Source organism: Plecotus auritus, assembly GCF_963455305.1.
Source record: "Plecotus auritus genome assembly, chromosome: 8".
NCBI classification, from domain to species: domain Eukaryota; kingdom Metazoa; phylum Chordata; class Mammalia; order Chiroptera; family Vespertilionidae; genus Plecotus; species Plecotus auritus.
The window spans coordinates 107,561,952-107,572,827 of NC_137782.1; the positions used below are offsets into that span (position 1 = coordinate 107,561,952).

The window sequence follows — 10,876 nt, forward strand, 5'->3', positions numbered from 1 at the left end:
AAGAAATAGGGCCCAGGTCAGGGTCAAGAACAGGACGTTTCCTCCTGGCCCTCGGGAAGCTGCGGCCACACCCACGTCAGCCCGCTGGCAGCACCACCGCCCACGAGTAAGAGCTGCGCCTTCAATTTACGGTGACCATTTCTGTGCTGCCGTAGCCTGCCCTGGGCAGTGCATGTCAGTGCTGCCTGTTTTAGGTTCTGTGGGGTTCTTCTTTCACGTGCCTCTGTGGGCCCAGCTCTGGCGGATGTAGCTCTTGGACAAGCAGTAGTTCCTGCGTCTGTCCCACCAGCCGGGAGGAGCTCCCGTCCAGCGGCCGCTCCACCTCAGGAGCATGTGCATGGTGGCCTCGGTGAGGGCCCTCACCAGTCTCTGCCCAGTGCCAGTGTGGACAGCCCATGGTCACTGCCCTATAGGGCCTGTGTCTTCAGATCAGTGTCACCCCAAAACTAGAGCCTGTGCGAAAGAATGCTGAGTTGGCGCCCTTTCTCAGCATAGATATTCAAGCAAGAACGTGTTTTGAGAAGCTTAAGTTTACAGTCCTTAATCTTAATATTAGTACACCACCACTTGTGAGGTGACTGCACAGGGCTCAAAACATCCGGAACCCCCAGAAAGCCAGGCCCAGCAGGGCCACAGCAGCCATGGGCAAGGCTGTGGAGCTGCCCGCCTCAGAATGGCCCGCCTTGCACCCTGTCTCTAGAAGCAGAGCGTTCCAGTCTCTTCCCTCCAAATTGAGTCGGGCCGTCCTGGACCGGCTCAATTTGGAGGGAAGAGACTGTAACATTCTCCAGCAGTGTCTGCTGTCCCACAGGCACCCCCCCCCGCAGTGTCTGCTGTCCCACAGGCACCCCCAGCAATGTCTGCTGTCCCACAGGCACCCCCCCCCGCAGTGTCTGCTGTCCCACAGGCACCCCCCCCCCCCCGCAGTGTCTGCTGTCCTACAGGCACCCCCCCCCGCAGTGTCTGCTGTCCCACAGGCACCCCCCCCCCCGCAGTGTCTGCTGTCCCACAGGCACCCCCCCCGGAATGTCTGCTGTCCCACAGGCACCCCCCGCAGTGTCTGCTGTCCCACAGGCACCCCCCGCAGTGTCTGCTGTCCCACAGGCACCCCCCGCAGTGTCTGCTGTCCCACAGGCACCCCCCCCGGAATGTCTGCTGTCCCACAGGCACCCCCCGCAGTGTCTGCTGTCCCACAGGCACCCCCCCCCGCAGTGTCTGCTGTCCCACAGGCACCCCCCCCCCGCAGTGTCTGCAGTCCCACAGGCACCCCCCGCAATGTCTGCTGTCCCACAGGCACCCCCCGCAATGTCTGCTGTCCCACAGGCACCCCCCGCAGTGTCTGCTGTCCCACAGGCACCCCCCGCAATGTCTGCTGTCCCCGCAGGCACCCCCCGCAATGTCTGCTGTCCCACAGGCACCCCCCGCAATGTCTGCTGTCCCCGCAGGCACCCCCCCCCGCAGTGTCTGCTGTCCCACAGGCACCCCCCGCAATGTCTGCTGTCCCCGCAGGCACCCCCCCCCCGCAGTGTCTGCTGTCCCACAGGGACCCCCCGCAATGTCTGCTGTCCCACAGGCACCTCCCCCCCCGCAGTGTCTGCTGTCCCACAGGCACCCCACCCCGCAGTGTCTGCTGTCCCACAGGCACCCCCCCCGCAATGTCTGCTGTCCCACAGGCACCCCCCGCAGTGTCTGCTGTCCCACAGGCACCCCCCCCCCGCAGTGTCTGCTGTCCCACAGGCACCCCCCCCCCGCAATGTCTGCTGTCCCACAGGCACCCCCCCCCCGCAGTGTCTGCTGTCCCACAGGCACCCCCCCCCCGCAATGTCTGCTGTCCCACAGGCACCCCCCGCAGTGTCTGCTGTCCCACAGGCACCCCCCGCAATGTCTGCTGTCCCACAGGCACCCCCCGCAATGTCTGCTGTCCCCGCAGGCACCCCCCGCAATGTCTGCTGTCCCACAGGCACCCCCCGCAGTGTCTGCTGTCCCACAGGCACCCCCCGCAGTGTCTGCTGTCCCCGCAGGCACCCCCCCCCGCAGTGTCTGCTGTCCCACAGGCACCCCCCCCCCGCAGTGTCTGCTGTCCCCGCAGGCACCCCCCGCAATGTCTGCTGTCCCACAGGCACCCCCCCCCCGCAGTGTCTGCTGTCCCACAGGCACCCCCCCCGCAGTGTCTGCTGTCCCCGCAGGCACCCCCCGCAATGTCTGCTGTCCCACAGGCACCCCCCGCCCCGCAGTGTCTGCTGTCCCACAGGCACCCCCCCGCCCGCAGTGTCTGCTGTCCCCGCAGGCACCCCCCCCCCCCGCAGTGTCTGCTGTCCCACAGGCACCCCCCCGCAGTGTCTGCTGTCCCACAGGCACCCCCCCCCGCAGTGTCTGCTGTCCCACAGGCACCCCCCGCAATGTCTGCTGTCCCCGCAGGCACCCCCCCCCGCAGTGTCTGCTGTCCCACAGGCACCCCCCGCAGTGTCTGCTGTCCCCGCAGGCACCCCCCCCGCAGTGTCTGCTGTCCCACAGGCACCCCCCCCGCAATGTCTGCTGTCCCACAGGCACCCCCCGCAGTGTCTGCTGTCCCACAGGCACCCCCCCCCCCCGCAGTGTCTGCTGTCCCACAGGCACCCCCCCCCGCAGTGTCTGCTGTCCCACAGGCACCCCCCGCAGTGTCTGCTGTCCCACAGGCACCCCCCCCCCGCAGTGTCTGCTGTCCCACAGGCACCCCCCCCGCAATGTCTGCTGTCCCACAGGCACCCTCCCCCGCAGTGTCTGCTGTCCCACAGGCACCCCCCCCCGCAATGTCTGCTGTCCCACAGGCACCCCCCCCCCGCAGTGTCTGCTGTCCCACAGGCACCCCCCCCCGCAGTGTCTGCTGTCCCACAGGCACCCCCCGCAGTGTCTGCTGTCCCACAGGCACCCCCCCCCCCGCAGTGTCTGCTGTCCCACAGGCACCCCCCCCGCAATGTCTGCTGTCCCACAGGCACCCCCCCCCGCAGTGTCTGCTGTCCCACAGGCACCCCCCCCCCGCAATGTCTGCTGTCCCACAGGCACCCCCCCCCCGCAATGTCTGCTGTCCCACAGGCACCCCCCCCCGCAATGTCTGCTGTCCCACAGGCACCCCCCCCGCAATGTCTGCTGTCCCCGCAGGCACCCCCCCCCGCAATGTCTGCTGTCCCACAGGCACCCCCCCCCGCAATGTCTGCTGTCCCACAGGCACCCCCCCCGCAATGTCTGCTGTCCCACAGGCACCCCCCCCCCGCAGTGTCTGCTGTCCCACAGGCACCCCCCCCCGCAGTGTCTGCTGTCCCACAGGCACCTCCCCGCAATGTCTGCTGTCCCACAGGCACCCCCCCCCCCACAGTGTCTGCTGTCCCACAGGCACCCCCCCCGCAGTGTCTGCTGTCCCACAGGCACCCCCCCCCGCAGTGTCTGCTGTCCCACAGGCACCCCCCCCCGCAGTGTCTGCTGTCCCACAGGCACCCCCCCCCGGAATGTCTGCTGTCCCACAGGCACCCCCCGCAGTGTCTGCTGTCCCACAGGCACCCCCCCCGCAGTGTCTGCTGTCCCACAGGCACCCCGCCCCCCCGCAGTGTCTGCTGTCCCACAGGCACCCCCCCCCCCGCAATGTCTGCTGTCCTACAGGCACCCCCCCCCGCAGTGTCTGCTGTCCTACAGGCACCCCCCCCCCGCAGTGTCTGCTGTCCCACAGGCACCCCCCGCAGTGTCTGCTGTCCCACAGGCACCCCCCCCCCGCAATGTCTGCTGTCCCACAGGCACCACCCCCCGCAGTGTCTGCTGTCCCACAGGCACCCCCCCCCGCAGTGTCTGCTGTCCCACAGGCACCCCCCCCGCAGTGTCTGCTGTCCCACAGGCACCCCGCCCCCCCGCAATGTCTGCTGTCCCACAGGCACCCCCCCCCCTGCAGTGTCTGCTGTCCCCGCAGGCACCCCTGCAGTGTCTGCTGCAGGGCTGAGAATCAGAAAGGCATCTGCAGCTGTGGGGAGGTTGGCCATGGAACGCCCTCCTTTGGGGGGTGCAGAGCCCATGAGTGACATTCACACCTTTTCTCCGGTTCCGACCATGGGAAACACTGTGGTGGTTGGCCCCAATTTCATTTCTGTTCTGCAGCTGTGTCAGCAGCCCCTGGAGGGCTCAGTAACACCAGATTGAGCCCTAGCCAGTTGGTTCAGTGGATAGAGCATCGCCTTGCAGACTAGGGCCATTGGTTCAATTCTGGTCAAGGGCAGGTACTCTGGTGCAGGCTCAATCCCCGCCCTGATAGGTGCAAGTACAAGAGGCAACCCTATCACTCACTGTGTCTGTCTCACATGGATGTTTCTCTCTCTGACTCTCCCCCTCCCTTCCACTCTCTAAAAATCAATGGAAACACACCCTCAGGTGAGGATTAACAAAAAAAAAAAAAAAAAGAAGTTGCTGGAGGTTAAAACACAGGTGGCCGAGCCCTACCCCGAGTTTCTGATTCCCTGGGTCTGGGGGGCCCTACCCCGAGTTTCTGATTCCCTGGGTCTGGGGGGCAGTTGCCAGGTGCTGCTGACAGTGCTCCCCAGGCATGTTCGTCTCCAGGCCACGTGGAGCTGTTTGGTGGGAATGTGGAGCCGGGCATTTGAGTGCAGAGATAGGAGTCTGCTCGGGCTGAACTGAGAATTCCTGCATGTTCGGCATGCCTGCTTGCTGAACCTGGCGGTTCTCTGTCCTCTGCTATGCACACAGTGCCCATGGTGTAAAACTAAGGAGCTTAGATTAAAAGCAAACTTCCCTGTCCAGAAAGCCACTGTTGATCATTTGGTAAGTAACGTCAGGCCTACCATAGTCTCACTCTGACTTGCTCATGTCGTACTCAGCACGGTGCCGCCATGGCTGTGATTGAATTAAAGTATCTATGAAACTAACTCAGTGCCTGCTCGTGCCAAACTGTGAAGGAGATTGCCCTCCATTTTGCTCTAAGAAGGCAGAAACTTCTGGCTCAGAATGGGCATATGATAAAAATAATAGGAGCTTGAAACTACACACTGTTTTAGGAACGCTGGAGCCCTGGGAGCAGTCACAGCTGTGCTAGTATCTGCTGCCTACTGCGCGGTGTGAGCGTTCTGGTCTAAATGCTAGGGATGCTATGTGGGTGCTGCGGGCCCTGTCCTGGGCGCAGCAGGGAGGGCCGTCTGTCCTGCTCCGAGAGCCACACAGCGGCTCGGACGGCAGTGCGAGGACAGTGAGGCCACTTCCCTCCGGCTGGTGGCTCGGGCCTGTGAAAATAATCCAGATTTGCGAACTGTGTGATCGCATGATTGCTTAAAACGCCGCTTTGTGCTTTAGAATACCATGTCGATAGGGCTGGGTCATCTGTGACGTCAGCGTTCCTGATGACTCGTTTCTAAGAGTCTGAATTGGCAATATAGTTTTCAAGGTCTGTGTTCTCCTCCCACTCCCTGCTGACCCGCGCCCCCCCACCTTCTGTGGCCATGACCCTGAAGATAAGGTACAGCCTAGCAGAGACCAGCCTTCCTGTCTCCTGAGCTCCATCCCCCGCCGGCCCCCAAGGCTTGTTCCGTTGGGTCTGTCTTGGGCAGAGCGAGCCACAAGCCGTAAATACAGTTGTTGCTTTGATTCTCCTGTGCTAACGGGCATGGCTGGTGGGTGTCAGGGCCCGTCCCAGGATGAGCTCTCTGAGACCCCATTTCCTTGAGTTGTCATTCATTTGTTTATATGGGTTAGCTCTTGCTCTGCAAGATTCTCTCACTTTTATCAAATGTTTGTAAACTCGGCCTAACAAACCATGGCAGGACGCTGGCGAACGCTGCCCTGTAGTGGAGGCCCAGCAGGGGCTGGGCTGTGTCCTCAGCAGCAGTGAGTCCTGAGTGTCGGGAGAGCTGAGACCTGGTCTAGAGATTCAGTGAGGATCACGATGAAGGGATGGGCGTGGGTGTGGGCGGTTGGGCCAGAGCCACGGCTGGCACATGCTGGGCCTGCCACGGCGCACCTCACCCAGGCCTGGGAAGAGCCTGTCTTGTTGGGGAGTGAGGAGGCATCCTCAGGAGACCTCTGAGCTGAGCCTTGCAGGAGCGGTTGACCAAGGATGGGGAAAGGGCTCAAAGAGCTACAGGAACAGGAGGGAAAACGAGACTGGGGATGGCGCATGCTTTCTCTCATTGATTGGATCTCTTTGTAAGGAGGGCCAGGTGACACGGCCAAGAGGGGATGAGGGGATGAGGAGGAGCAACTGGGGGTCACAAGAGGGGTGGGGGCAGCTGGGTTTTCTTCTGAGGCCATTGAGGGAGGCCAGCATCCCTCCACCTCCGCTGGCCACGATGCCTCTGAAGAGGCTGGCCCTTCCCTCCCTCTCTTCACCGGTGCCCAGTTCCACACTCCCCAGCACCCCACCCTCACACAGTGTGGCTCCCCCAGTTTCCTCAGGAGCCTTTCCTGCCCCCACACTCGTGTTTAAATTAGCCTGGCCTACCTCGGTGTTCTCTCCTTCCTCTTCATAAAGCCCACCACAGTTTGCAACTTTTTATTTTTATTATCTGTCTCCCCACTGGACGGTCAGCACACGTACTGTGCATGGCACACACACGTACACAGCGCCAGTACACACACATACACACAGTGCACACACATGTACACAGTACCAGGGCATGGCCTGTCTGCTGTGTAGTTAGTATCAAATAAATAATTGTTCTTTATTGAGCTAATCAATTTTTCCCTAAAGAACATTCTTAATATCTTCTGCATATTTTTCAATAAATGAGATAAAAGACTAATTTTAATACAAGTAATGATGTCTTTCTAAAATATATTCAATTATAAGTGTGGCACTGACATATCACAAATTTAAACATCTCTCAATAAAATCTTTGCTTGAACCAATGTACAGCCCCTCTGGGGTTTTATGATCCGTGTTTAAAATGCAACCAGAATTTCCCACTGCTCTTAAAGTTTTCCTTTTTAAATAGCTTAGAATTAGAGCTTTTGTTGTTGTTGTTTTTGTTAATCCTCACCTGAGGATATTTTTTTTTTCCATTGATTTTTAGAGAGAGTGAAAGGTAAGGGGAGAGACAGAGAGAGAAACATCGATTGGTTACCTCCTGCACATGTCCCAACCGGGGCCAGGGACTGAACCTGCAACCCAGGCACATGCCCTTGACTGGGAATTGAACCCAAGACCCTTTGGTGTGAGGGCCGATGTCCTAACCACGGACCCCAAGCAGCTGGGGCAGATTAGAACGTTTTGATGGTTGAATATCTAATAGTGGGAGAAGTCAGGAGAAGAAAATATTTTAGCTGTTGTCTATGTACAAGCCCCTTTTTTAAAATTCCCAGTTTATAAAAAGTAGCTTGGGAAATGAAAAAATCAGGTAGGTCCCATCAGCATCCAGGCTAACACTGGACCGTACATTCCGTAACAAAGCTCCAGTTTTGAAAGAACTGAAATACATTCAACAGCAAAACTGTGGGAAGCAAAATTTCACTTTTCTCCTATTCAGAACTCCAGAGCCTTGGACGGCCACCGGGTCCTCCCAAACAGCAGGTGCCATTCGTTCCTTTTACTCTATAGTCAGTTCCTGGGACAGAACTGGCTGCTGAGCTGTGTGCGGTCTGGGTTTGGATGAGTGAAAGATTTGGGCGGTAATCCCCAAGTCGTTGGGCATGACCAGCAGCTGAGGCTCTGGGAGCGAAGCCCGCCCCCGCCCAGGCCCGGCCAGGCTAACGTGTGTCTCTTGCCTCCCCAGCCCAGTGACTTCTCCGTGTCTCTCAAAGCGTCAGGGAAGAACAAACACTTCAAGGTGCAGCTCGTGGACAGCGTCTACTGCATCGGGCAGCGGCGGTTCCACACCATGGACGAGCTGGTGGAGCACTACAAAAAGGCCCCCATCTTCACCAGCGAGCACGGGGAGAAGCTCTACCTCGTGCGGGCGCTCCAGTGACACCTGCCCGCCCTGCCGCCTCCAGCCTGGTACCGCACTCACTCCCCAAGCCGCGAGGTGGCCCTGAGAAGACGTGGCCGGGCGGCCCCTCTGCACTGCCCACTCGGTCCCGTTGGCTTCCTCTGCCTGGCCGATCTCTCTGTCCAGGCCATTGTCTCCACCTGCCTCCTGTTTGCCACCCCAGGCCCTCCCTCCATGTCCAAGGCCACCTGCTCCTGGCCGGTGTAGAGAAGGGAGGCGGAGGAGGGGCGAGTTTGTTCTCTTTATTTCTGCTCAGTTGGAAACAGCCTTAGTCTGTTCAACCTGTTCCTGCCGTCAGCACCCGCAGTGAGAAGACACGGTGCAGCGGGAACGCACGGAAGCTGCCCGTGATGGAGTGACCCACAGCGCACTCCCGGGGCCTTGCGAGCGCTGGGCTCTGATCCCGGCAGCACAGGCGGAGGCCCCACTCCCCAGCAGTCCCTGCCCAGCCCTTAGCCCTTCCCTGGCACCCGGGCTCTCCAGGAGTGGACCATCTGCTGGAAGCAATCCTGGAGCCACCAGGGAGGCAGCAGTGAGGAAGCTGCCCAGTGCCTTTGGGGCTGTGCTTGCAATAAGGAAGGGTTTTCCTGAAGGTCCATCTGCAAGAGGGACCGCAGCTCGGAAAGAGACGTTTGGTGATTTACCCCCAGGTGTGCCATCCACATAGTGCTTTTCCTCTTGCCCTTCGGCGTGTTTGAATTCACAGTTCTGTATTTAATTCTCCACGTGATAGGTGTCTGTAGCCATTTGTTGACACTAATACAGTTGATTAAGGAAAACAGCTGATCTGTGGGGAAGGGAAGCTACCAACACTTGACACACACACACACACACACACACACACACACAATATATGCATATATATATTTTATATATATATTATTTCCTTTACAGGGTTTTTCAGGGTGTACAAAGGAATATGTAATTGGTAGGAAAAGACACACAGAACGTTTGTTTTCTTTTTTCTTTACATTTGAACTTCTTTATAGTTTAAATATACTATCTTGAGATGGCACATTCCTACAGTCAAAGAAGGGGTCTTGAGACCTCCTCAACTTGCATACTCAGTTTTTTGGATATTGTAATAAAAAAAGCATTATGACAAGACTGTGTGTGTGTCTTGGGGAACTGACTCTGTGACTGGAGGCTCAGCAGAATTTGCTGAACCCTGAAGGGAACTGTCTGAGAGGAGTCGCACACGACATTACAGCATGGTTTCCTTCTCTACCACCTCATCTCTCTAGTGGAATAATAAGTTACCTCGTGAAACCACAGTCATCAGCTAGGCCCCTAACTCAGCTTCCCTCTGCACTCGCCTTACTCCGCTCACTCGGGAGGTGGGTGCTGCTATCATCCCCATTATACAGATGGGGGAGGAAGGCACCGCGTCCCTGCGCCAGGGGCGTGGCTGGTGCATGGTGGGGCGCCCTTCCCACCAGCCTCGCGTCCAGGAGAAACAAGGCATCGCGTGGCATCTGCATGTGGTCTGTCATCCCTGTTCCCTGGGAGTCAGTGTGCCTTTTTGTTGCCATTGACATACATTAGAAATTTGATAATAAATTGGAAGTTTGGTGTCTGATGCCCTTGGTTGGGGCCACACAGTATATAACATAGACATCCAGCTGAATGGGGCAGATGATGACTTAGACAAAGCACGTTGGTTCACTGCTGTCTCCGTGGAAGGAACGACTCCTCCCACTCCTCCTGGTCTCACTGTGGGTATCACATTTTGTCCTCACGCGAGAATCCCTGTAGGTGAGGGTTCTCAACTGCTGTGCTGAGGACACCGGCGTGTCGCAAGAATTTTTAAGGCATGCAATGCCTGCCTATTCAGTCAGAGAACTGACCTCTTTCCCCTAGATTGTCAGATTAAAAAATGACAACAACAGTGTGAATGCCCTGTCTTGAACCATAAACATATAGGTCATGTCATAGAATTGCATCTTATCGGTCACATCGCATTAATAAGGTTGCATCTGCTTGGTTAATTCTTGGTACCAGAAATCCTTGTGTACAAGTATAGGCACCTGATTTTTTTGAAAAGTCACTTTGGAGCAAAAAAGGTAGGTAATTACTATTATTATTTTTCATAAATCAATCAAAATTACATTTATTTTTTTTGGTCAGATTAGCAAACTAATATGTTTTTTGGTGTGCTGTAGAATTTTAGTAACTAGTTTACGTGGCCTGAGATGGAAAGGTTGCAAATCGCTGCTCTAGAGAGCAAGTGCCAGGATACAGACAGACTGAGTGTACACACAGCAATTCGGGAAGAAACAAGCAGGACACGGGACAGATGCGTGTTTTGGCTTCAGGAACTTGAAGGCTTACAGTTGTGATTGACAGTTATTTTCAGTCTTGTCCCAAGCTGCTGTGAGAGAGTCCTCCAGCCGCCGGGTGGGTCAGACTTATCTCTATGAAGGACGCAGCGCCCGGGGTGGCCTGGCAGCAGGTGGGCCAGTGGGCGGGCACTGAGGCCAGGCGAAGTTTCGATGGTGTGGTGGAAGGAGATGCCAGGCAAGGGCCCGCATGGTTTGGTGTGTGGACTGCCTGTGTCCAAGCGGCACCACTGCCGTCCCCTCCGGCACGCCCAGAGTGTCCCTGGGCAGGGCTTGTGTTGCTGCTCCCTGCCTCTGCAGACAGCGGGGGATATTCAAGGTCATTCATTTCTTAGTCGTGTGACGGTCCATTTCCTTCCACTGACTGCCCTCATTTTTCACGGACAGCCCCCTAATCAGTGCAGAACACCCCAGCCCTCCGCACGTCGCTCACCCAGTGCCATTCACTCCTGTTTCTAGGGAGCTAACCTGTCCATCTCTTCTTCCGAGGTGCATCACAAACTAAAATCTTAAATTAGAATCTTTGCATCCACTGAAACTCTCACATTTCCAAAAAAGCATCTTGGTAAAAGTACAAATTGGTCT

The 10,876-nt window shown here is 57.5% G+C and overlaps 1 protein-coding gene across 6 annotated transcripts in view; it reads left to right on the forward strand.

The window, feature by feature from the left end:
- Positions 1 to 9,050, forward strand: part of NCK2 (NCK adaptor protein 2) — a 138,608-nt gene extending 129,558 nt beyond the window's left edge. For all 6 annotated transcript variants that reach the window (XM_080686992.1, XM_080686988.1, XM_080686990.1 and 3 more), the window contains one exon: positions 7,737 to 9,050. In XM_080686992.1, the coding sequence (XP_080543118.1) occupies positions 7,737 to 7,931 (195 nt within the window). In that variant the 3' untranslated portion in view covers positions 7,932 to 9,050. The remainder of the gene's footprint in view (positions 1 to 7,736) is intronic.
- The last annotated feature ends 1,826 nt before the right edge of the window (positions 9,051 to 10,876 follow it).